Source organism: Ochotona curzoniae, unplaced genomic scaffold (genome assembly GCF_017591425.1).
Source record: "Ochotona curzoniae isolate NIBS_2020 unplaced genomic scaffold, NIBS_Ocur_1.0 scaffold_2683, whole genome shotgun sequence".
Classification (NCBI taxonomy): Eukaryota; Metazoa; Chordata; class Mammalia; order Lagomorpha; family Ochotonidae; genus Ochotona; species Ochotona curzoniae.
Window position 1 is genome coordinate 4,127,436 of NW_024467100.1, and position 27,748 is coordinate 4,155,183.

The 27,748-nt window shown below is 44.2% G+C and overlaps 1 protein-coding gene across 1 annotated transcript in view; it reads left to right on the forward strand.

Moving 5' to 3' along the window:
- Positions 1 to 27,748, forward strand: part of RGS5 (regulator of G protein signaling 5) — a 55,263-nt gene that overhangs the window by 3,783 nt on the left and 23,732 nt on the right. The window contains exon 2 of the mRNA XM_041003361.1: positions 25,800 to 25,907. Within this exon, the coding sequence (XP_040859295.1) occupies positions 25,800 to 25,907 (108 nt within the window). The remainder of the gene's footprint in view (positions 1 to 25,799; positions 25,908 to 27,748) is intronic.

Here is a 27,748-nt window from a genome sequence, read left to right on the forward strand (position 1 = left end):
CACATGATATCCAGCACCCAGTGTGGTGGTTCTATTTTTGTTCATGGGTGTTGACTAGTTTTAGTACCAGGTTCCTAATCTGGAATAAACTAACAAAGGCAGTTAAAGCAGTACTAAGACTCAGCTGCTGACAGTGCGTGTCAGCGGTTTAATAGCAAAGTGTCACAAGCCCCGTGCTGCTGTTGGTGTCTGGAGTAGGTCTGGCTCTGCTTAGGACTGTTAAGGCTGCTAAGGGTATAACATGTTTAATCTACAGTTTATTTGTGGTTTTCCGGTCTGTAAATATTTATGAAAGCTGAGGACTTCAGGGATTATAGAAAGCAAATGTGAAAGATAATCTTTATGATGTATTACATTTGTTTTTTAAATATTTTTATCTGAAAATGTCTCCTTAACGTTCAAACTCCCCTGCCACCCTGCTCACGAGTATTCTCTAACTTAAGTGGATCAGTTGTGGACAATCTGAGTAGAAACTAAACAAGGTCAATAATCAGCCCAACTTCTTTTCAAAATTGTTAAATCTTTGGAAACAGAATGGACCAAGGTTCCTGAGTCTATCATTTGGTCCATTGCAGAGAACAGATAAACGGCAAATGAATTAAAGACTGTGTGATGAGCAACTGGAACCAGCAATGGTTCAATCAGAATGAATACAGCTGACGCTAAACATGAGCATAGATCGTTGGCTGAGGCTCTAGCTGGAGGCTTGCTGGAAATAAGCGGGGATTTAAGGCTCAGTATCATAGTCCAGCATCTGAAACACTTTCAGTGTAATATTATGGTGTTAAGAAAGTAAGTGAGCTAAATGATAAAATTTAAAGGAGGGTAACTATGAAAATCTTTTGGGTTCTTTATTGCTTATTTCTCTGGGTTACTTTTCAGATCTGTGTCTGTGACACCTACAACTGACAGTGTTTGCCCTGTTCCCAAGGAAATGATAGAGCAGTTTGGGAAGTAAGCAAGAGGGGGAAAAAATGAACATTCGGTATTGCCATCCTCTATGATGAAATAAATGCATGGAATGATAAGACTGGAGTGACAAGAAATATATGATCTGGGAGAGTGACTGGGGCTCAACAGGCTTTTGGTAGTGAAGCCAGGCATTGGAAGATGTTGTCAAGATTGATGCTTGAACTGAGTCCTCTGGGACAGAGGAGTTAGAAGAGGAGAGATAAGGAAGAGATTCTTGGCCAAGGAAATAGGTCTGCATGTGTGAAGACAGGGAGGTGAGAGAGAAGTCTGGCTGTGGTTAAGACTTCTAAGTGGATCTCCCTGAACTCAAAACCTCTGAGTTTTCAACCACAGTTGATCTACTGGGTTGTCAGTCTTACCTAAGGTCCCCAGGGGGACTTTCCAGCGCCCATCCACTCCCCACTGAGAGCCCTGCAGAGATTTGTTCAGGGGAGAGAATATTTCCACCCATTGCCTAAAGAATTCAGTTAGAGAAGATAATTTGTCTGGCACGTGTTAGTACCTAGTAAATATCCCTCCAGGAGAGTGCATGAATTAACTCAGAGCAAGCGGGGACAGGACTGTTTGCAGCCATGGTCTTCACTTCCCAAGGGACTTGAGAAGAACCTTACTGGCAATGACCTTGCAGGCCACAAAAAAAAGAGGGATTCCTGCTGGGAGGGTGGGGAACTGTGGCTTAGGAGACGGAAGGCTCAAAGAGAACAAGCCAGGATTATTTCGATTTCATCAGTAAAATTTTAGTAAAGAGGTCAAGTCTTTGGTTTCTCCTGGCGATAACCACCCTTGGCTATTGCCATAGCACAGGAAACCTTACTATTTGTCACGTATTTATTGTGGGATCCTCTCCAAAGAGTCGCATTCCATGTTCTAACAGGATGCCTATTTTGGTTCTTTCATCCAGTCTGCCTATGTTTAATCACTGCTTAATATCAGTTTAAAAAAACTTCTAAATCCCAGACACTTGCCTTTGTAAGGGTCCCTGAAAGGTTATCTGATTTGTTTCTCCTTGTACATACTGGCATGGGTTCGATGGAGTCTAAGGAGGTTGATTATTTATGTTTCTGGGGCCAGGGTTAATGACTTCTGTCTGTTTCTCCGAAAGGACGGTCCAGGAGCTGCGTTTTAATGAACTCAGTCGGGATCAGTCATTGCTAACAGGAACCAGAGTACAGCTTGAGGCCAGAAGATAAGGGGTCCCTATAACAGGTCCCTATCTCTCTCATCCTTTGAGGTTCTAATCAGCTCTCAGATAACACTGGATCTGCACTGTGTTTGAAAGGTCACAGAGCTAAAGAATGAAAGCCCGATTGTTTCTGACTGCTTGAGAAAGTTATCCCAAAAATGACACATTTTAAGGTTACAAAAGAAAATGCAAAGCAAGGAAAGACGGAAGTTAAGAGGCTGTCTCCTGACTTGACATCTGCATCAACTAGCCTCTGCCGCTTTCTGACAGTGACCTGGCAGTCGCAAAGTGGCTACAGCTTCCTTGCCTCCTCTGCAAATGAGGATATTTATCTCACAGGATAAATTGCCATAAGAAAGAAATGAATGAGCTGGTATTTTTAAAGCATTTATTCATTTTTATTGGAAAGGCAGATTTACAGAGAGAAGGAGAGAAAGAAAGATCTTCCGTCTGCTGATTTATTCCCGTACTAGCCCAACAGCTGGAGATCCGTAGCCAGGAGCCAGGAGCTTCTTCCGGGTCTCTGACATGGGTGCAGGATCCCAAGGCTTTGGGCAGTCCTTCACAGCCCTCCCAGGCCACAAGCAGGGAGATGAATGAAAAATGGAGCAGCTGGGGTAGGAACCAGCTCCCTGTGGGATCCTGGCATGTGAAAGTCAAGGGCTTTATCTACTAGGCTACTGCGCTGGACTCGGATCTGATTTTTAATAGCCAGTGCTCTGTTGAACAGGTTTTTCTCCATCCTTCTTTGTAGATAATCAAGAAAATATCATTTAAGTTGTTGCCAAAGCCTTGAATAAAACTTTTTTTTTTGGTCCCTCATCATTGTAACACATCATCATTTCTAAGAAATAGTCTTGATTTATAATATAGTCTAGGAGATTTTTAACCATTTCACTTGATCTTAGCCAAAAGGCCAAGAAGTGATTTTTTAAAAACCATTTTCACCATGGATCTCTCAATATGAAAAGTTTAGAAAACAATGCCTGCTCAACAAAACAGTAGAATATACACTGAAGGTTGAGATTGTACTTAGAAATTGGCAGTTTCTTATTTCCAGTAACTAGCCCAATAGGCATTCAGATATCCCCAATGGTCTGTTTGTCATTGAAGCATTTGAATCAAGATCCAAACAGCTTTGCTGGAATTGCATGAGAGGCTTTTGAATCTCACTAAGTAGGTTTCCTTTTTTTTTTTCCCTCTTTAGAATTTGTAGAGCACAGGATTGTGTATGTGTGTGTGTGTGTGTGCGTGTGTGTGCGTGTGTGTGCGTGTGTGTGTGTGTGTGTGTGTGTGTGTGCGTGTGTGTGTTTATTCAGAGACTAACACAGAAATCTCTCACATGTTATTCATTCCCCAAATAACTTCAAAAGCCAGGGCTGAATTAGGCGGAAGCCAGGAATTCCATCTCAGTCTCCCCAACACGGATGACAGGGACTCAAGCATTTGAACCATTCTCTCCTGCTTTCCCAGGTCCCTTAGAAAGAAGCTGGATGAAAAAGAAAGCAGTCAGCACTCAGAGGTCGCACGCTGGTGGTAGACTGGTCTGTTTGTGCCATGACACAAGCACTACACAGCTCGTTTAGACACGGTTATCAGAAACATTTTAAATGTGTAAGAGGAATCCTAGCATCGTAAACTATAAGCTTATTTTAGATTAATTTGTTTGTTTGAAAGGCAAAGTTATAGAAAGAGAAAGGGAAACCAAAGAGAGAGACCTTCCACCTGCTAGTTCACTTCCCAAACCACAATCAATGCTGGGCCAGACCTAAGCCAGAAGCTTCGTCTGAGTCCCCCACACGGATACAATGGCTCAATTCTTTGGGCCACTTCCTGTTGCTTTCCCAGTCACATTAGCAGGGAACTGGATCTGAAGTGGAACAACCAGGGATTGAACTGGTTCCTGGAATTGCAGACAGCTGTTTAATACTCTGTGTCGCAGTGATGGCCTCCTGCCATCCTGTTATCTTAGCCTCTACTAAATAACTTAGGATCAAGTATGAGCCAGTTTTTCCTCTGAGTATAATGCTCAGGCCATCCTCTGCTGCCTCACAGGAAACTGGATTGGAAGTGAAGTAGTGGCAGCTTAACCCACTGCACTACAGTACACAGCTATTACTGTCTTTTTAATAGTGCTTGAGCAATTCCATGAAACTGAGTTTTCCTGTTTCTACCACTGAATTATTCTGAATTTAAACACGCTGTGTTTTAGGAAAAGATTCGGTTTTCGTTGTAATGGACATCTTATTCACACCGCATCAGAAGGCCAGGAAACAAACTTCTGGGAGTAGATAAAGGCAGTAAGTGATTAAAGATGGGCAGTTATATTTTTACCACGTCTGATATCAATGGGCTTAATTAAAAAGCTCAACATATTTTTTAAAGGATTATTCTGTTCAGTGTTTCTAAACTCTACCAGGACAGATTTCGTTTGGCCGATCATGTTTTTCAGGCACAAAGAACAGTGTTTTCTTTGGAATATAGCCAACAATGAGTAAATGATATTGTTTTGAAGGAATTTGATCATCCAGTAGGCACAAACCGAGTCTATATTATTCCTGGTATTGTGTGGATGCCATGGTAAATTGTGGAACAAACCTCTTGTTCTTAGCCAGGTTGGAGGCTAGTGGCAAGCGGGAGACAGCCTTTACGCCCACTGCAGTGAGTTCTCCAGTTGGTTTTGATTCTCACATTTCACGATTTTTTTTTTTTTTACTTATAGAAATGAGCAAACTTCATGTATTTCTGAGAATACAATATTTTTCATCCTAATTGCCCTCCTTCTCTATCTTCCTTCCTTTCTATCTTTCCTTAAATTTTTGCAATGACACACTATAAATTTACGAGAGCCTCGTATTTATTTGAAAGATTCACGGAAAGACCGTGAAAAGTGCATATTCACCCGCAGTGACCAGAAATGTTCACTTCGGTAAATTTCACCCAACAGGTGAGGTAAACGTTGGCCTCAGCGCCTTGAGTGGGTGAATAAGATAGAATCTACCAGTTTCTGATTCTAGTAGTATGCAACTAGATGACTTTCCTTGCAGTTAATCTAGTTCTTTCTTGTCTCAAGAGCATGGATTCTTTGACTCAGGGAGGAAAAAAATAATTAAATCCAGGACACAAGCATATCTGGGTTTGGAATTGTAGCACCATTGACTACTTTGACATTATGGCATGCCATTTTCCAATCCATGGGAGAGTGGACCCCCTCCAACCTCCCTGAGGTAGAATTGTGTTTTTCTTTAGCAGTGAAAGGTTTTTCCTTTCTTCAGGCTGAGATTGGGTGAGTCAGATTTCCTAGGCCCCTATGCAACTCCAAAATTTTTATCCCCCAGCTGGGAGGGTCCTTGAGTGCTAACAATTCCTGGAAGTGCCACGAAGATTGCTTCTGGCTGCATGAAATCCTGTCAGGCATATAGATGCATAGCAACTGTAATTTCAAGCCAGAGCATAAACATATGGCTTGCCTCTAGTTCAGGCATTAGAAATTGGGTCTTTCTGAGAAAATCTGTTGGTGTGGGCAACCTAATTACAGGAAGCATGTGTTATCGGCACAGCCAGTGCACATGTGTCTTTAAGCCTTGCCACAGAGCTCTCGGAAGGTCTCAATTGTCCATTTCTCAGCAAGGTGTCCTAGTTACCAGCGATGCACAGGTGGAATAACTTAAACTGGTGTTTCTTTTTCTCACCTTCAAAGGAAAAATTTCAGTGTTTCAAGGATTCAGCTAAGGAGCTTTTGAATATTTTGAAAGGGTAGATACTTAAGGATTGCATTAGCTTCATGAATAGCAAATGAGACTCAGACCATTATTCTATATTCTCCATGTATCCCTTGCCAACCCCCCCCTCCCCAAACACTTCTCAAAACAGCACGTAGCCCATCTGGACAGATTCTCACTTGGAGTCTTAATATTCTAAATTCTAGAAGGATGCTAGAAATAGGCATTTTGCATTAGAGTCAGAGGAAGAAATGCAACAAAAAATAGAGTGTTTATTAAAATGTAAAGTGCTCTACTGTGCAAATGTTTATTATTAGTAGTAGAGTGTGTGGAGCTGTTTAAGTCAAGCTACCTCTTTTTGATATTTTCCTGTGAAGAACATCTGTTTCTTGATGAGGCACTTGTCTATGGAAAATTGAGAAATAAGCAAGATGTACTATTAAAATAAAGCTTCCTGCATCTCCACGACTGGTTTTAAGCGACAGTTTATAAGAGTACCTGGGTCAATGGGAGTGTGGGACAAAATGGTTGGGACCACTTTGGACCAAGGACAGCACAGAAGACTTTCTTAAAGGTCTGGGGGTCTGAGGCTTCCTGGATTATAATTTTCTAGCATTGTAGAATTTGCTCTGACTTCCTTAAGTCTAAGATAAGTACATCATTTGAACACGCACATGCCTGCATGTGTTTTCACACTTACACACGTGTGGTTCTGACTGTTTTATGACTTGGAGAATAGGTGAATGCTTATTCAACTCAGAGATCTGTGCAAACTGAAGGTATAGCAGCACTTGTCTGGAACAAGCAAGTCCTCTTCTACAAAGATAAATGCAGACTGACACCTTTTTTACTTTATAGATAAGCACTTATTTGCTGCCTTGATGGCCTGCCTTTTTCAGTAAGGGAGAAAGAGAAACTTTTTTCCACATCATACAATTTGTCACTTCTGATACAGATGTGAGGAACTGTTCACGTGAAGAAATCCTGATTTTCTGCAGGCATCAGTGGGGCATCTGTCTTAGCCCTTTTGTGTGTGCACGCGTGTGTGTGCTTAGCACATCATACCTGAGGTTAGGTAATTTGCAGAAGGAAGAAGTTTATGTTGGCTCACTGTTTTTGATGCTGGCAACTTTGAGAGAAGGCCTCGTGCTGTGTTACGAAAGCCTGGTGAGGCAGCAGAGCGGCGCGTCCGGGAGGAGGGCGCAGAACACAAGGAGTGGTCAAGTTTATGACAATCTTCTGATGCACTTGATCTGTTCCTGTGCTAGGGATCCCTCTCACTGACTGAACAGCCTCTTAAAAGCTCCACGCTGTCAAGCCCTAGTGGCTAAAGTCCTTGCCCTGCATGAGTCGGGATGCCATATGAACTCCAGTTCTAATCCTGGGGTTCTAATCCCAGAGGCCCTGATTCCCATGCACTCCCTGCTTGTGGCCTGGGAAAGCAGTCAAGGACCGACCCAAAGCCTTGGGACCCTGTACCCATATGGGAGACCCAGAAGAAGCTCCTGCTTCCTAGCTTTGGATTACCACAGCTCTGGCCATTGTGGCCACTTGGGGAGTGAATCAGCAGAGAGAGGATCTTCCTCTCTGTCTCTCCTCCTCTCTGTATATCTCTCTTTCCAATAAAAATAAATGCATCTTAAAGCTCCATGCTATCTCTCAAAGCTCTGCATTCGGGACCAGGTTTCAACATGGTCTTGAAAAATTCAAAGTATGTATGAACCACAGCGGTGCTTTACAATTCAGTTCATTGCTGCCATTATCTATTTGGAGTTAGTGTCAGATCCCACAGGTTAAGGGTTCAGCACCACAAGCTTTCCTGCCCTTCAGGTACCAATTGCAAATCTAGTTATACATTACTGGCCGTATCCCCTTTCTCGGGTTCAGTAATGTGGTATAATGGCTCACAAATTTCAATGCAAAATTTACTAACATCTACTGTTTATACACATATATAAGCAATATATATATATGTATATATATATATATATATATATATATATATGTAAAGGGCATTTCACAGGCTGCAGAAGAAGTCAGTGCAGTGAAGTCTTTGGGGAGAGCAGCAGAGGTGACACAAGCTCATGACACAAACACAACTCCAGCATCTCCATGCGTGTTTGTCCATCAACCTGGAAATTCTGTGAGTTTCATCACATAGACATGATTGATGATTGACTCCATCTCCTGCATTCTCTCTTCCCCGGAAGGTGGAGTGGAGCTGGCAGTCTAATCATGGCTTAAACTTTCTGTTCATCAGCCTATGTGTAGGTGGGAGTCCACCACTTCACCCCTTTAGAAAATAAGTCACTCCTGTCATTTATGAATCCCTAAGGGATTTTGGACTCAGTGTTAAGAACTAAAAAAGTTACAAACCAAATGTTTTTTGTTTTAATTTATTTATTTTTATTGGAAAGGCAGCTGTACAGAGAGGAGGAGAGACAGAGAGGAAGATCTTCCTTCCGATGGTTCACTCCACAAGCGGCCGCAATGACTGGAGCTGTGCCAATCCGAAGCCAGGAGCCAGGACCTTCTTTCTGGGTCTCCCACATGGGTGCAGGGTGCCAAGGCTTTGGGTCAGTCCTTGACTGCTTTCCCAGGCCACAAGCAGGGAGCAGGATGGGAAGTGGGGCTGCCGGGATTAGAACTGGCACCCATATGGGATCCTGGCATGCAAGGCGAGGACTTTGACTACTATGCTATCGCGCCATGTCCACAAACCAAATGTTAGAATAAAAGATATTCCCATCACCTTGATTGCTCAGGAAATTAACAGAATATTATGAGGTTCACACCAAAAAACAGACTAATTCCTGACATAGTCTAATCCCTGTTTTCTAACCATGAACACATAATGGTCCCTTTTTCCAAAAGCCACCAGCATCATTCGCACTTTTCAGTTACATCCTGGGCCTTCCTAGCAGTGAATTCCCCACATAGTGACTGGGAGTCTCTTTCTTGTTCATAAACTGAACAACTCATTTCAACATTTTGTACATCAGAATAGGCAAGAGAAGCATGTCTGTAGCAGTCATAGGAATCAGCATGCTCACATCTCTTCATGTAGTGGTCAGGTAACTACCACCAGTAAGCACTGCTTGTTAGTTCCATTCACTTTCTCAACCTGGAAAGGAGTTATAATAACCATTGACCTGCCCTCAAGTACATATCAAATTTCCATGATGTTGTGCCCATATCTCGCCCCTCAATAGGTGAGGCTTCTGTAGCCTTTCTGCTTGACCACATGGACAAGCCATTGGCCACTGCCCATGCAAGAGTCAGTAAAAAATATATATATATGGCTTTTTATTATCTATCGATTCTTCCATGATTGCTAGGAAAGCAGCACCTCAGCCCTGTGGGCTGATCTGTTTTATCTTCTTTGATCTGGGTGTCAGGCAACTTTCTAATAGGGTCTGCTCCACTCACCTTGGAACTTCTTTTCCTAAACCAGGAAACCTTTTGTCAATTGAACCCCATTTATTGGTCACTGTGCATATAATAATAGAATCCAGAAGCTCTTCATGCAATTCTAGAGTCTGTTCTAGAGAAAGGAGGCTTCTAGCTCATTCCCTTGCATCCCCCTTGCAGTGGTCTTTAATTAACCACTTCCATTTTATCATGGAACTACTCTGGGGCACCATATTCCATTACACTGCTTCTTTGACATTGCCAAGACATGGTGGTATTTCAGAATGCAAGGGAAATTTTTGACCTTGAGGAGTAATACAGGCAGTTTCAGTTAATGCCCAATAGCAAGGTAATAATTACTCCTCAGTGGAAATTTTCTAGTCCAAAGTCCCCATGGTTGTGAGTTGGAGATATCCATAGGCTTTTGTTATAAACCCCAATCTAGGCTGCTCACAGGTGTGCTGGACACATAGGTTGTCCGTGCCAACAGCAAGCTTCATCTTACCAGTTTCCATCTGACTTACCCATTTAGCTTTGCTTAGAGGACAGATTTGCATGTGTTCTATTTCACACTACTCGGGAGAGAGAGCATTTCTCAGTCAGATACAAAGATAAGCCCCAAAGCATGAGATAGTAAAAGCGAAGTAATCACTTCGTATGGAGCCTGTGGAAATACTGCAGCTTATATAATCCTATCGATTCTATAATTTATGTTCTCTAATTCTGATTGTTGTCCAAGTTAGGACTTCTCCAATGAATTCTGATATCAGGTGAATGTGACTCCAGGAACAAGCAGTCCAGAAATGTTTCTTCTCCACTCTGTAATTGTTGTACCTGCTCATGCTCAAGAGACGTTGGATTCCCAGCAGAGCGTGAGCCCAGGGGTGATGGCCCCCTTTTCCATGTTTGTTCGGATTGAGTGAACCGACTTGCTCCAAGCCATTCCAGGTCCGGGTTGTTGTTGTGATCTTTGCTTTCTGGCTTTTTCCCTCTGAACTGGAGTAGATAGAGTGGGTTTTGGATCTTTCATGTTGGAGAATCAGGGCTGACCCCTTGAGTCATCCAACCTTTCATAATGTGTGTGTTAAGAGCCTTGTCATAGCCACATCAGTGTCCAAATTTACTTATTCCATTTCATTTTTTGAAAGATTTATTTATTTTTTATTGGAAAGGCAGATATACAGAGAGGAGGAGAGACGGAGAGAAGTATCCTCCGTCTGATGATTCACTCCCCAAGTGACTTCAACGGCCAGTGCTGCGCCAATCTGAAACCAGGAGCCAGGAGCTCTTCCAGGTCTCCCACGTGGGTGCAGGGTTCCAAGGCTTTGGGCCGTCCTTGACTGCTTTCCCAGGCCACAAGCAGGGAGCTGGATGGGAAGCTGGGCTGCCAGGGTACGAACCGACACCCATATGGGATCCCGGCACGTTCAAGGCGAGGACTTTAGCCACTAGGCCATGGCGCTGGGTTCTCCATTTCTTAATATTTGAAAGATTTCACCGTGTTTGAATACGTTCCTGATACATCTCATTTTTTCTCTCTATTTTGATCTGTCAGTGTCTCTCTGACTCAATTTCAGTAGCTGGCTAAACTTTTCCACCTTGTTTAGAGGAATCCCTTGACTGTCTCCCTCGCGTTTTCCAGTCTTCTTCTAAATAATCCCCTTTGTTGATTAACATCTGTAAGAACCATGAGAGGAAGGCACAGCAATAAATTCAATCAGGCTTCCCATTGCTGAATTTCACGGCCATGAAATGCTAGTGAGCAGCCACGCAGAAGGGGTTCCTTGCCCACAGCGCTTGTATGTCAGGGATCAAATCAGTATTTGTTGAGTAGTTATCACAATAGAGTCAATGGACATAGTCGGCATAGGAGCCACCTATTCACACGTGACCCACTTGACGTTCATAGGGGAAAGGGGGCAGCGCCCCTCTCAGTGCAATCAGTCACTGCAGTGGCGTTTCTCCAGTTGCACACGCTTCCTCCCTCAGCAACAGCCGGGTGTCCGTGTCGTCAGAGCCGCCCCCTCTGTTTGCAGTGAAATGTGCTTCAGTGTCAGCCTGGGATCTATTGGAAGAAATGTTCTGAAAACGGAGGACAGGGATCTCCAAAGTGTGATAACTTCATGCCCACGGCGTCAGCGCTTTCTTGATTTTGCCTTTGCAGTATGTTGACTGCCTTTTTGATCATCAGAGGTCTTTTTGGCATTTTCTGTTGCCTGAAGAATTGTTCCCCGTGCAGGGAGCTGGCTCAAACCTGAGAAGAAATTTCTTTCTCTCGAGGTGTTACACATAGCAAACATCACGTTTGCTTCTCAGCCTGTTGGCTAAGATCACGTGCAAGTTACAAACATTAAGGGATTGTGGGGTCAGCATGCTCACTCTTTGTTACATACTAATGAATGCATGCTTCATGGGATGGAGCTAGCATTGTTTTAAAAAGATTTATTTATTTTATTGGAAAGGCAGATGTACAGAAAGGAGGAGAGACAGAGAGGAAGATCTTCCGTCCAAAAATTCACCCCCCAAGTGACCACAACAGTCACCGCTGTGCCGATCCAGAGCTAGGAGCCAGGAACTTCTTTCTGGGTCTCCCACACAGGTGCAGGGTCCCAAGGCTTTGGACTGTCCTCGACTGCTTTCCCAGGCTATAAGCAGGGAGCTGGATGGGAAGCAGGGCCTCTGGGATTAGAACCAGCACCCTTATGGGATCCCAGCATGCTCAAAGCGAGAACCTTAACCATTACGCTATCGTGCCAGGCCTGGTGCTATCATTTTTAAACTCCCCTGGCACCACTGACCCTCGGTAACTGACTACAGCACAGCTACACTTGTCTGTGCCACGAGACTAGGTAGCCATATACTTCCTGTTATAGCTGACAGCAATGGAGGTTTTTCTCAGAAGCCTCATCTGAAAACTTCAAAACATTTTAGCTTCTTTTTTTTTTTTTTACTCCCCTCTAATATTTTATCCTGATCTACTAAGTATAGCTCAGCTTTTATCTCCCATTTTGGTCTTGACAGGCCCTGATGTTTATAATTATGCTGTGCTGTGAGTGCACATGGCTGCAGCTCCGGAAAAGAAAGTGGCATCCTCAGCCATCAACGCCACTTAGGTAGCACATTCTCCTAAATGGATGCTGCCTAAGAGCCTGAAGGAGGTGAGGGCACCGAAGACAAGTGACGATCGTGACAGTCTAGGAAGGAATTCCGAAGCACAGTTTGATCACACTGAGAGTCCCGGCAACAGTCTGAGAATAGAGGGATGAATTCTGCCTCTCAAATGGAATGAGCCTCCCCCCACCCCCTTCCTAATACAACCAGCTTAGAATCACTGATGGACCCGTGGTGTAGGGTACCAGACCAACCTCTTCACTTTTATGTAAGAGAAAAGAGATCCAAAATGTTTTCGGTAACTCATGCAGAGTAACATAGCTACTTAGCAAGGGAGCTAGCGCAAAGTCTTTGGATTTACTGGTCACATTACTCATACTTTTTATTCCTAATTTTATTTCTCAGTTTTGGCTATGTAATCCTAACTCTGTGTGTCTTTTAAACATATTTACTCTTCCACCAACACCATGTTTCAAAAGGCTTTGGTTGGGCTAGGCATTTGGTGCGGCACCAAGTCTACGGCTGGGATGCATCCATTCCATCCTGGAAGGCCTGGGTTTGAGTCCTGACTCTGCCTTGGATTTCAGCTTCCTGCTGCTATGCAGCCTGGGAGGAAGCAAATGGTAGTTCAACCACGTGGCTTCCAGCCGCCTGGGGAGGTGGTCAGGATTAAAGCTGTGCTGCCTAGATTTGGTCTGGCCCAGTCTTTATTGATATAGACAGTTGCGGAAAGAGCAAGCAGTTCTATGCTCTCTCTCCTCTCTCATTGCTCTGTGCATCCCTCTTTTACAAAGAAATTTTTTAAAAAGTACATGGTTTTTAGAATTTTCAAAAGTTTTGATTACTACATGGCAAGCTTTACAATTTTTTTTATTCTGATAATACTTACCAAGTACATATAACTGCTCATCAGAGTATCAGAACACCTTTAGAGAACAGCTTTTGCATAATAATTAGCAGGTCAAATATTAAAAATAAAGTGGTTTTGAATCCTATCCATGCCAAATATGAAGTGAATTTGAGGTGCTAACCCCCATATGTTTCAGCTGCAAGATGGCGTTGGTAGTCACAGCTCCTTCGCAGGCTTGTTGAAAATACTGAGTAAGGCTACACACTGTGTGTGTTGAGTGAACCATTTCGCTAGCTGGGGACTCTCTAGTTTCTTATAATGTGTACTTTTTTTTACTATTATTATCTTCGGATTGGGAGGTACTTGGAGCAGCCTCAGGATGGATCTAAAACAAAGAAATCGAAAACAGAAGCAACTGTCTTCATGCCCGAACAGCGCTGAATAGAAGTGTGACGATTAGTCAAATAAGGGGGCCTATGGCAAGGAGTTGGAGAGTGCCTGAGAGCGCTAGGGAAGAGAAGGGAGGCTCAGTGGCCACAACTGAACCCTCAAAAAGAATACCAGTGTTGTTGTCACAACAGGGTGGCCTGGAGGTTAAACTCTTTGCAGGCAGAAGTTTTCTGAACTCTGACCTTGTTTTTCGGGAATTTTTGGATGCTATCGGAGCAGAGAATCTGTTACTCTGACCTTACTAGACACTTTAATAGTTGCTCAAAAGTTCCTAGCCATCAGTTTGATTTAAAAATTATGAGTCACTCGCCTATGCCTGATTTACAGGGGATTATTTATATATTGCATATAAAAATGAAGCTCACATACATGTAAAATAATATACACAACAGCACTTAATCTTTAGTTTGGGTTTTGGGGTCTAAGAGAGAAGAATTGTTGGAATAAGTAGCTAGTTCAGGGAAGGGAGATTACATAACAAAAAAACTGAGATGAAGATCATTCAGCAAAGATTAAGATAACTGATATTATCTGTGAATGGAAACCATCACAACAGAATGAAACTCAAATAATCTGACTGGTTTTCTTTTTAAACATTCATTTATTTTTATTGAAAAGGCAGATATACAGGAAGGAGGAGAGACAGAAAGGAAGATCTTACATCCACTGATTTCTCTCCCCAAGCGGCCTCAATGGCGATAGCTGAGTCCGAAGTCAGGAGCCAGGAGCCTCTTCCAGGTCTCCCATGCGGGTGCAGGGTTCCGAGGCTTTGGGCCATCCTCCATTGCTTTCCCAGGCCACAATCCGGGAACTGGATGGGAATCATGGCCTCCAGGATTAGAAGCAGCGTTCATATGGTATTCCAGTGCGTGCAAGGAGAGGACTTTAGTGGACAGGCTATGGCACCGGGCCCAAATAATCTGATTGGTTTTAAGTCTCTCTTCTATAAACAAGAAAGTTCAGAAAGTAAACATTAAGTACAAGTGGATTAACTTTTATTGCTGCTGTTAACAGTGGCCACAAAGTTAGTGGCTTAACACCAATTTGTTTTCATGTGATTCTGAAGGTCAGAAATCAAATTGGGGTGGGGAGGCTGTATCCCCAAGGAAGGCTCTAGGAGGAAACCACTTTTTCCCTCTTCTTCTTCTTCTTCTTTTCTTTTTTTTTAAAGCTTTTGCCCTCCTCCTCCTCCTCCGTATTCTGCTGCAATGTTTATCTGTTTTTATTCAAAGACAGAACAACAGAGAGAGAGAACAGAAAGATCTTCTGTCTGCTGGCTTACTCCCCAAATGGCCTCCAAATGGCCAGAGCTCAGTTGATCCAAAGCCAGGAGCTTCATCCGGGTTTCTCACAAGGTCCCAGGAGCCCACTCGCTTGGGCCACCCTCTGCTGCTTTCCCAGGCACTTTAGCAAAGAGTTGTGTCCCAAGTGGAGTAGCTGGAACTCCAACTGGTGCCTGTCTGCCAGTGCTGCAGGCAGAGGATTAACCTCAAATCAGGGCGTGGGCCCCATGCTTGGCTCCTTAACATCTGGAGGTCATCTGCCTTCCACGCGGAGCCTGCTCCTTCATCCGCAAGGTGGAGCACCACATTTCCAGTGTGGCTTTCTGCTTCCATCCATGGGATTAAGCCTCTGACTCTGCGGTTCTGGTTCCATCGGGTCCATGTGAGATAATCCAGGATAATCTCACCTCAGGATTCTTAGCTTCCTCACATTTCCATCGTTGCCTCTGGCACACAGGTTCACACCTCCACACTCATCGCAGGGGTTAGCATGCAGGCCTCTTGGGAGGAGCACTGCTGAGAAGATGAGAGAATATAACGTTTGCCACATGACACACACCCCCTTCCTCTTTTGCATTTGCTTTTCGATCTTGCTAACTCCTCTTCTGGTTTATTCTAATTTCTTTGAAGAAATTACACAGAGAGAGAGAGAGGGAGAAATAGAGTGACCGGCCATCTGATCATTCACTCCCCCAAATGCCCGCAACCATCAGCACCGAGCCACAAGGAGCCAGCATCCAGGAGCTTCATCTAACAGGTGTCTCACTTGGATACCAGGGCTCAAAAGCTTGGGTTATATTTCATTGCTTCCCCAGATCCATTAGCAGAGAGCTAGAAAGGAAATGGTACAACCATGATTCAAACCGGCGCCTATATGGGAGGATGGTCTTGCACACAGTAACTTCATTTGTTATACCACAACTCTGGTGCCTTTTCTGTCACCTAAAGTGGAAATCTGTTGGTTTTATCAAAGGCTTAACTAGATCCTTTTTTTTATTGATAAGCTACTGCTTATCCTCTCCCCTGCCTCCTTCCTGTGGGGTGTCAGTAGCACTCTCTCCAGGTATCCTTTTGCAAGTTTTCAAGTCATTTTTTCCTTTTGGGGATGGTCTCTTGTATTAATGACAACCTGTATTATCAATATATAAAATTACATTCTGAATTGTCCAAGATGACACAGGTCTAAGTCTAGAGGGATGTGCTCAGCCCCAGGACTCTGGCTTGGCCTCTGTCTGCTGCTAATTGGGTAAGAACCTACTTGGTTCTTGAATTCAGTTCCCTTCCTAAGACCAGATCTCTACCTACGTAACTTCCATCTCAGTAACCACATGACTTAGGGTGTTTCCACTCCTCAGGTCTTGCTGTGTGAGAGCCAGGCAGGAAAGCGGGGACTGTTTTACGATCACTGGGGAAGATTTTCCAAGAGTGTGACCCTGCAGCGTATTCACATGCCAGGAAAACATCTTTGATATTTTGAGGAAACAAATTGAGAAAACGTGAATGCCCACAGGAAACTTTTGTAGGAAGCCCTGGGGAGCTGGGAGGAAGAGTAACGGAGGGCACAGCCTTTGGCATCCAAACCAGCAGCCCTACTCCTCTGGCACGGAGCGCTAAGCTGAGTCACCATGCGCACGTGTCAACCCTCTGGGAAGTTTCCCCTAGTGCTGCGTCAGGGAAACCCCATCCCTTCTTTCTCGGAATGCTCACAGAACTTTTTTCCTTCCTTAAAATTCCTTCTGCCTCTCAGCCTATTTTGCTCAAATTTCAACTTGATTGGATACTTAACTTTACTTGATCTCATTTTTCCTTCAAAAATTGCTTAGTTATTGAGGCCAGAGCACTGGTGTGGAGCAGTAGGTTAAGTGGACGTAGGGTCCCAAGCACTCGAGCCATCATCTATGCTTCCCAGACACATTCTAAAGGAGTTGGAAAGGAAGTGGAGCAGCCAGGACTTGAACCTGTACCCACATGGGATGCGGATGCCATAGGCGGCACCTTTATCCACAACCCACAGCACCAGCCCCTTTTATTAGTTTCTTAAAATATCTCCTTTGTATTTATGCAGAAGCTGACAGATGGTAGGGTTCTGTTTCGTCTGACAAATAAGCAAACACACAAAAATGCGTGAATCAATACCTAAATCTTTAAAGTACACATCTTGGGACTATGACCCACTGGTACAACATTTGTAATTGATTTCTGTGCTTCAAAGACACTGTTCATAGTCCTCATGGTTTTACTTAGAAAAATCTTTTAGGAATTGGGCAAGGGTAAATATTTTTGCTCAAATGTTTGATTACTGGAGATCATGCGTTTGCATCTACCACATACATGCATTGGAGCACATGTTGTCATAGGGAGAGTGGTTGTACTAAGTCATGTACGAGATGTTATTGGATATTTGGAACACAGCGAATGTGCTTCTTTTTGTGCTCCTGCTATCACTGGCATACTTCACAACCTTCTACATTTGTTTCCTTGGTGCTCTATCACTTGAGTTCAAGGTAGGGGGTATGTAGAATAAGAAACGTTCAGTCCAGAAAGTCCTCCTTAATTGAAAGCAGAAGGCCCTGAAGATGCTCAGTGGGTGACACGTACTGCTCGGAGACGCTCCCATGGGAATCCTTTCTGACCCCTCCACCTTCAGAACTCAAAATAAACCCACATGTCTGTTTTCCTCAACTTGAGGACCATTTTCCCACCATTCATGATGTGGCTTTCAAAATGAATTGCCAAGAGTCCAGCAAGCCTGCCAACAATATTTTGAATAAGATGGGGAATGAAAGGTCAAGAGGAAATAAACTCCTTCTGTCCTGTCCGGCTTGTCCCTCCACTGTCTCCTCCGTTACCCCCAATAACCTACTCCGCATGATGAGTGTGTCAGGGACAGGCCATAAAAGCATGGGAAATATTTCAATTTCCATGGGAATCTTTGAGCAAGGAGTGGCTACTCTTGGGAAAAGCAATACTCTTTAAAAAAATAAAATAAAAGGGAATTGTTTTCAAAAGGCTGATGTGATAGGGGTGCAGATATTGCGCAGGAGGACAGAAATAGCAAGGTGGATGGCACAGAGTCCAGGCCTGGGGGAAGGTAGTAAATTTAGATGGGCAGGGGAAAGAAGCACAGGGTTGACATATTTTCTAGGGAGAAAGAACAACATTTGTGACACATTAGCTCTTGGGAGTGAGGAAAATAAAGAATTGAATGTGGATCTGAGCACGTAAATTATATAAGATAGAAATACAAATTTGTGACTACAGACAAAAATGGGTTGTTGAGAAGGATGGTTGAGTGAGAAAGGAATATAAGGTACCCTTCACAGTTCTGGGGAAATCTCACAGTTTTGATTCTATGGTTCATCTACTGCAAGGGTTGATCATGATCATCTTAAAGTCTTTGTTTATTTTATCCCGAGGAGATAGGGAGGCTTTTCACCAAATCTGTTTCCTTCCTTCCCTCCTTCCTTCCTTCCTCTTCCCTTCCTTCTCCTCCCTCCCTCCCCTCCCCCCTCCCCCCCTCCCCTCCCCTCCCCTCCCCTCCCCTCCCCTCCCCTCCCCTCCCCTTCCCTTCCCTTCCCTTCCCTCCCCTCCCCTTCCTTTCCCTTCCCTTTCCTTTCATCGAAGACAAGAGAATTTGAATAACTTGTCCAATTTGAGCCAGCAAATCAAGTGCTGAGCTGACAATAGAATTCAGTTCTGTTACAAAACATAACAAAGATGTTATGCTTTTGTACTTTCTCCTGTTTCCAACTGTTATATTCTAAGTGGACAGCTATTTATTCCCACTGTGGCTTAGCTGTACATTTCCCCCTCATTAACACTATAGTAATAATAATAACAAAAACCTATCATCTGTAGAGTCATTGGAAATACTTCAGTTATATTATGTAAGTGTTTCATAATAGTAACTCATTCAATCATTAGAAGAGCCCTGTGTGGGTGAGGTACTGTTATCGACTCTATTTCACAAATCCGAAAAACCAAAGCAAGGTAAATTTTGAATATATTCCAGGATCACACATGTAACAAGAGGAATTTGATTTGACTTTAGCATTTATGTATCAATCAATGTGGTATCCTGTCACTTTCCTTCAAGGAGAAAGAGCTTACTTTTGGTATTGTATTATCTAGGTAAGCACCTGCTGCCTGCCCCCGTCCCTTCCCTCTCCCCGCTCCCCTCCGCTCCAAGTACCTCTCCAGGGACAGCTGTTCTGACCTGTATACTAGCTGTTCCACAGACTCTTCTGGTTATAGAACCTGAGATGGGATTTCTGCCACTGTTAGAAACGGGCCATTTTCTCTGCTGAATGTTATTTGTGACTGTAAAAAAGGAATATACCTTTGGAAAATATCTCATGAAGTCATGTAAACATATTTAGGTGATCAGACTAGCTTGTTGCTAGTCTTCTTTTGGTATACTACTGGAAACTTTCTGCACTATTAGAAGCGTCATAGTATTTATTGTAGCTATTGCCTTGGCTCCATCACAATTATGGATAGGAAGTTCTCCGGGACTGACTCTCATAATTTAAGCAATCTGTGCGTTTGTGTGTGTGCCTCTTCTCAAGGTGCTCATTTATCCATTATTTTAAAAGAAATAACTGTTTTAAAGAGATGCATTGTATCCATGATTTTAAATAGCTACACTGTATCCATGATTTTAAGTAGATACATTGTTATTTATATTCCTGTTGGAATCTCCGTAGAACCTCAGAGGCGCACCAGAGGTCTGTGGTTGGAGTGTGGGTATCATCTTGAGTGAGGCTGGGGTTCTGACACTTGCGTTCAGATCTCATCGTGGACATTGATGCCTGCCCCCTGCGGCGGTTCTGTCATTCCCACGAGGTCCTGTCAAAGTGTGCGAAGGCAAGAGAAGTAAGGGTTTCATTCATTACAAGTAAAAGAGGTCTACAGACCTCTAGACCACAAGCCCTCTTGATCATGTCTCAAAAAGCAGTCTGTTCTCTGGGAGGAAGCCAGAGTGTATCTCTTCTCAGAGTTTGGGGTCTGAGAAGACTAAGATGCTGCTTTTAATTACCATCAGTGTGTGTTCCTGGAAAACCATTTGTCACGTGGAAGAAAGTGCCGATGCCTGGCTGCATCTGTAAAGAACGTTAGAGACCTGCATGCAGGAAGATGTGAATTGATGCCTTAGGGAGGTGGCAGCTATAGAAGTTATTTTTACTGCCTGGAAGAGTTGCTGCAGTTCCCCTGTTTGCTATGAGAAGCGATGCCTGCCTAACGATGGTGGAGTCATTGAATGTCCCTTGACCTCAGGTGTTCTTCCACATTTATCCGTGTGAGGGGTATGAGGCGACAGAGTGTGTTTCTCCCAAGGTGGTTGAGGAAGAGGAGGCACCGACAAATGGGAGGATACTTTTTGAGCTACACAGTGGTAACCTTACACATGATCAGCCTTGGACCAGCAGTAAGCGAATAGAGAGGAATGTGAAAGTAGACCTTTCCACCCTGAGTTGAAGTCAATCTGGGTCTCATTTTCGTTTGGTTTCATTCATTAAAACACAGAGAGACCCCCATGGCTGGTTTACAAACTAGCAACAACAGAAGCTGAGCGCTGGGACACCAAGGCAGGTGCATTAGCTGGGTGCAGTGACTTCCGGCACCATCGGTGCCTCCAGGATCTGTGTGGAGAGAAAGCTGGAATCAGGAGGCAGAGGCAGGGGTCAAACCCAGGTATTTTGATGTGGTATTCCTCACTTTCATTATCTGATACTTGTTTTTGTCATCCGATGCCTTCCCGGCTTTCCCCTGTCTTCTCCAGTGTGTGTTCACAGGGACAGCTGAAGTAAGAGTTTACAAACAAGAATCGAAATAATTGTATTTCAGAGAATTTCCTGCAAGGAAGTATGAGACCTAGAAGGCTATAACAGATGAATTTGTTTTATTTGGTGTCATTTTGAATTTTTCAAAAACAATTATTTCTTTGAAAGTCAGAAAGAGGGACAGACTGTGAGGTCTTAATGCCCATTGATCCATTCTTTAGCATTCATTAGCATGGACAAGACACGAATGAGTCCCCATAAGGACACCTGCAGGACCCGTGGCAGGTGTGCCTGCCGTACTTCACACTGGCCCCATATTTGACATCAATTGTATCTTTTTCATAGTTTCAAGTGGATTATTATGTAATTAATCTTTCATGAGCAAAGGCCTAAAGCACTACCAGAGAAGGATTTGCTCGCAATTGGAAACAGCTGTTGTTTCTGGAGTCTTATGTCACAGTAGTAATTATAATACCGAGCATTCTTCAGTATTTTTTTCATCCATCCTTTGGACCACCGAGAAGTATTTCATATTCATTAACCGCAGAGTCATTTTCCATAATATATAGTATGCTCTTTAACCAGATAAGAAACTGAATATGTATGTTTTTAGTGTCATTGTCACTTTCCATCAATAGAGTGTTCTTTCAGATTCTGTAATAACAGAAGCAATAAACAGATTTTGCTTGACTCCACCCTGAGGTAGGCCAATTCAGGAACAAGGTAAAGGCCAAGGTGATGTATTCTTTCTTTCCCCCGCTGCCTTCCCGCTGCCCTAGAGGGTCAACCTTGATTCAGAGATCATGTCCAGAGGATTCTGCCGAGCAGCTCGGCCCAGGTCTTCCAGGACACGTCCGTACACTCCACGGAGGGCTTCTGAAATCGCTTGGTGCCTTTGTCTCTGCACTTCTGACTCACTCCTTCCCACGGCCAGCAGGGGTCACCTGCAACACGGATTTCAGTGTTGGTAATTCACATTGCACGGTCTTCTGGAGGTGGGGCGGCGCGGGGAAAGGGGACGGGGAGACACAGTGCTTTGGGGGAAGCCCACCCAGTGCTCTCCAGGTTCCTCCCTCTCTTGCTTATGGCATACCTGCAGTCTACAGCTAATCCGCCCGGGACTGTCAGTTCTTCCAGCCTTCCTGTCAGACCACGCCTCAGACCTCCTCCCGTTTCTCTCAAATCCTGAGAAAGGATGGCCTCGTTTCTGATCCTTTTCAAATTGTTAATGTTTGCAATTAGCTTCAATGAGCCTCACGCTTCTCCGTATGAAGTGCGTCTTAAGCGATGCGAGGAGCTGGCTGAGTTCATGTAGTCACTCTGCCTCTCCCCAGCTAACCAAATTAGGGCTGTCCTTGGCCACCCCCCCCCGCAAGATGCCACCTACCCCACATCAAAACACAATGTCACTAATAGCTTTTCTGTTGACCTGATTCATTCATTCACTCTCTCACATAGGAACTATTTATCGAGTGCCAGGTCTTGGGTGAAGTACTGAGGGCTGAACTGTAGCCAAAGTTAATAGGCACCTGCTTTGTGCACCTGCTACGAGAATGGGAGAAAGAAACAATAACCAAACATTTATCACGCATGTAATTTTCACATCGTAAGGGATCCAAAAGTGCAAAGATTACTGGGGATGCGAGGTCCCGACGGTAGGGGGCAGTGTTTAGAACACCTCCGTGTCTCCTACCCGTCGTCTGCGCTGGGATCCTGGTGCTTTTCTGCCCACTCCAACCACGCTTGGGGAGAAAGCTGCTGAATGGCTTACATCCGCAAATACATACAGATCTGTCGTACACTCAGTTGTTTCTGAATTCTGTGGCAAAGAAAGTCATTGTAACCCCGTGAAACTTTCTATGTATAGGTGGTTCTCCATATATTTTGCCTGGATATAATTGTATTTCTAGAAATCCAACCATGTTTCTGTGTTGGTAGTTGCTTGTGCTGGTTTCCATGCCAGCTCATCCTCAGGTCATAACTTTTACATGTTCAAAGATGTACATTGAACATGTGGTTTGAGCCTCAGCGATTTGTCAGTTCTTCAGACTTTGAAATATCACTCTTTTACAAGGCTGCTCATTAAACTTCATGGGGTAATTGGTGCAAAGGTTTCTGAAATCCATGCGTTTTTCCCGCAAGGCACAGAACTGCAATACTGCTGATCATTTTTGTGGATGATTTCGCCCTCCTGTTTAAGTCAAATGAAGCCACAGGAGGAAGCATTTTCCGAAGCTCTGACTTCCCTGTCTACATGCCAAGAACAGACACGAGGAAGACAGCGGCCTAGTGTCCCGTGTTCTCTGCGTGCTCCAAGGAAGTGCAGTCTGATGTTCTGTAAGCAGTGTTCTCAATAATGGTTGAGTCTAGATCAACCCCACAGCAACACACTGCGAGCAGTGACAAAGTGGTACTAGGGTTCTGATTCATGTGGCTTTTCAAAGCTTTGCGAGATGCCTGGAGAATCTAACCAATGTTTGTCAACAGTGCCCTGGGGGAACCACATCCTGCAATAGTGAAAGAAATGTTCGAAACCCACGGAGCTGAGAAGATGCTGTCGCCTTACCTGCATCTTTCACCCTCTGAGGCCCAATCTGCTGCAGGCTGGGTGCTGCACGGGCCCTTCTCCACCCAGAAGGAAGCCTGGGAGCTGCCATCACGCAGCGTGGCTCTCTGGTCTCTCAGCCACGCTCGCGCACACTCCAACAGCACAAACTGCCTCTGTATCCTCTCCAATACCCTGTGCCCATCCTGGTCTCTGTCCAGTAGGCCCAGTCTTTTCCTCTCCACCGGACTGGTCACTCCCTTGTTTGACACTAGCCTCCTGAGAAGTACCTCTCACACACGTGTGCCCCTCCAGCAGTCCCTGGCTTGTCTCTGGCCCTGCTCCTTGTGGCTACTTCTAAGCCTACCATCCTGCGGAGTCCACATGGACCTCCTGGCGCTTCAAATATGGACGATGAGGAAACTAGGAAGGAAAAAATGAATGCATTTTCATTTTCAAACATACCTGTTTCTTTATCCTAATGACCCCTTACTATCCAACTTGCAACTAATAGCCACAAACACAATTCTTTCTTTTAGAAAAGACTATGGCTCAAGTGGGGCTACAGGGGATAAGTAAAAAGTAGGTTTGGGAGGCGGGGAATATATAAATAAAATCAAAAGCACTCAAAATGAGACGTTTATTAGATAGTGTTCATCCAACTGTATGTTGACACCTGCTGCATGTGGGTGGGAAGTGTGGGGCAAATGGAGTCGGGAGGAAGGGCATTGTGGATGAAGTTCGGCGTGACCTGTGGACAGTCTGCCCTACTGGGAAGACGAATGGTGCATCTTTAACTGTAGTACTAGCCTTTCGCCAGCAGAGGGCAGGCAAGCTATTACGTGCATTTTCTCCCCACTGGATGTTTTTGTACTTCAGATACATTTAATTGACCATTCTTCAGAGTTAGGAGCTGTGACAGGCACAGCGATCTTTGTTAGTAACATTGTGGACAGTTTTTTCGATATTCTAGTTTGGTACTCAAATCTAAAAGAATATGGGTCTTGTTTAGCGGGGGCTGGGGGAAATGATTGTGCAGTTTAAATGTTGAAAAAGGAGTAATACATGCTAAATCCCGGGCCAAGTGACTCACAGACGTTATCATATTTAATCATCACCAAAGTCTTAGGGTGTTGTGGTTCGTTAGTCTCAGTTTTTATGCTGACAATGAAGGCACCTGCTGAGTCTTAGGCCTCCTAGAGTGTCCTGTAAGCTCACTCACGGGAAGGCAGCCAGTTTCTGCCTTATTGCTGTGCTTGGAGTGTGGGATCCGTGCTGGCTTTAGTCCTGGAGAGAAATGGAAGCAGAAGTGGGAACACCGTGTGCAGGTGACTAATTGTAAACCCTTGTTCAGGATATTTACTGTATTATAGAAAAAGATAGGATTGTTGCATATGTTTGCAGTTTCTGAAAAGTGTATCACAGATTTCCTTCACGTTTTATCCCTAATACCCATGGCTGCTAATTTGGGATATTGTATTTGCTTAAGTTTCCTCTTTACAGTCTCTCTGGAAATAAATGGAGAAAGTGAGTTTACAAAATCCTCCCACCCGAGCTCTCTGCAAACTTGGGTTTTGTTTCGTATCAACCAGGGGGTTAAATGTTAGCAGAGCTGCAAGAAACAAAATGAGGGTATTTTTAGTTCAAGTTGGCAACTCTTTTTTTTTTCCATGTTTGCTATGTTGCCAAGCATTGGGCCAAGGACAAGGGTGAAAATTTTCGAGACTCCATTTCTTATTGGAGTTTAGTAGCCAGCCTGGAAGGCAAAAACATCCAGCATGAACTTTAATAGAACACCCTAAAGTCGAGTACCAGGGTGGGAGGAAGGCTGGAACTCTGAGTTTCCCCATCTACAACAGCTTACGCTGTAGCTTTAGCGGTTGAGGTTTGCACGGTGCTTCTACATTCAGAACCGCAGTCAAGTGATGCAGGATCAGAAAGGGGCTTCGAAGCTGAGCAGAGATGCAGCTGCATTTTATGGCCGAGCAGTATCCAGAATTCAGATCATATCTACTCACTAAGTCAATGTGGTATCACAGGTGCGTTAGCAACCAACATCCCTTGCCCGAAGGTTTCCTGTGTGGGAGGCACTGCAGCTTCTGCACTGTGGGACAATGGCAGAAGGCTGGAAAAGAAGACCGTTAGAAAGCTACATCAGCAAGTAGAATGATTTGATGTTGTAATCACCAAGGGCTGAGCAAACCACCAAGGTCGTTCTATTGTTTCGTGGCTAAGGGAACTGACATTTGACAGTCAATAATGATCACTGTTTACTATATAGTATGTGGCATCTATAAAACGAAGAAAAAGCATAAAACAGTTACTAAGATGGGGGCAGAATTGGTGAACGCTAAGTGGACGTGTCCCGGTTACTGGGTTAACATTTTCCCACCACAGCACATGTCTGTCTGTGATACAGGTGGAAACACCTCCCAGCAGTCTAAATGCCTGTGTGGTCTTCTCATTATCCCGTACTTCTCTTCTCTCAGGGCCAAGGAGATTAAGATTAAGTTGGGAATTCTGCTGCAGAAGCCAGACTCGGCTGATCTTGTCATCCCTTACAACGAGAAGCCTGAGAAGCCAGCCAAGGCCCAGAGGTGAGTCACAAATTCACAGCCTATTTCCCTCCAGAGGGTGGCTGATTTTCAAGTGCAATGACTCTTGAGGCCCTAGACCCCACAAGGAAGTGCTTTGTCAATAAACATTTTTGAACGTCCGTATGATTTTACTATTCCACGTCTGGAGCATCATCCTCAATACCGGTTGAATAACAAGAAAAAAAAACCCCACAAGACAGAATTTTGCGTTGTTTCTGGGAAGGTGGGTCGTACTGTAAAAGGGTTCTGGCCAGCTCCTCAGTCATTTACCATACCACGTGATCAGCAGACCGTATTGTTGCCTACTGCCCTCGGTTAGGAAAGCAGCTCTCTGTCATTCGTGGGGAGCGTGGCCTGTTCGGACCATCCAAGGTTGTGATTTCCGCAGGGAGATGCAGTTGAGAATATCTCACTTGCAGATATGAAGAGTAAGGCATGCTCTTTATAGCTTTATGTCCAGGGTCACCTCACATCCAGGTCAACAAGGAACAGAAGGCTGTGATGGGCAGGCATTGTGACTGAGGCAACCACAAGAGAGGATGATGACTGCTTGGCCGGGTGGGATGAGAACATCCCACAGCAGGGTGCTGGTTCGAGTGCTGCCTGCTCCACTTCTAATCCACCTGCTTACTAATGCATCTGGGAGTAAAAAATTAGGACTCAGCTACTTAAGTCCTGGTCACAGACGGGGGAGACACAAAGGGGGTTCCTGGCGCCTGAACATGGCTGCCTCAGCGCTGGCTATCATGATTTCTCCATAAACAGACACAAACGGTCTCTCTCCCTCTCTCTTTCTCTCAATCTGTCTTTCAAAGAGATAACTGATTCTTAAGGGAGAAGTGACTACTGGACCAGCAGTTTTCATCTAATGCATGTAAAGTAGTTTTGCCAGTCCATTCACTAATATTCTAGATTGTTTCTGCAGTCCTTCCTCTCTCTCGTCCCTGGAGACCCTGTAATTCTAAAGAAACGAAGTGTTAGGGTCATGAATTCAACTCCTGCAGTTTATACCACCCCTCCTCTCACCGAACTGGTCACTGGTAACATTACTTATAACATTCTCATGTTTGTGTTGGTTCCATCAAATCCCTGCATTGTCATGGTCTTAATACACATACATCATCTTCCTACCCCACCTTTAAAACATATTATTCATTTGAGAGATAAGAGAGAAGGAGAAATGAAGAGTGGGGTGGAGAGAAAGAGAAAGAGAGAGAGAGAGAAAGCTTGCATCTGCTGGCTCCAAAAGCTTTCAAAGACCAGGGTTGGGTCAGGTGGAAGTGGGGGTGCTGGGACTTAATCCAGATCTTGCCTGTGGATGAAAGGGGCAGAATTATTTAAGTCTTGACCATCTCCTCCCAGGGTGTACAACAGCAGGAAACTGGAATGCAGTGGAGCTGCACTCCAACATAGACAAGGGGAGATGGGGTCTGAATGTGCAAATGGACGCCCACTCCCACCTTTCCTTTAAAAATACTTAGGAAAGAAAAGGGAAAGAGGAGAAACCTTATATGTTCAAACTCTTTCACTTTGATCCTTAAAAAGATCTCGGAAGTGTGGTAAACACTGAGGAGTCTCTTGAAGCCTTCATTTCTCTTTTAGCCTGTGTAGAAAGTTGAACAACCCTCCTGCGACCAAATGACCTTCAACTTAATATAATTGGGTTGGTTGGGAAATAGAGAGATGGGTCATGCCTTTTTAAAAACTCTTTTGCCATCAACCTAAGTGGATATTTCCATTCTCTTGCTTTCATGACTTCAAAGTGATCTCAAACCGGAAGTGAGGCATAATTGAGTTTTCTCCATTTAAAAAGAGGAAGCTAATTCAATGTGGAACAGCAG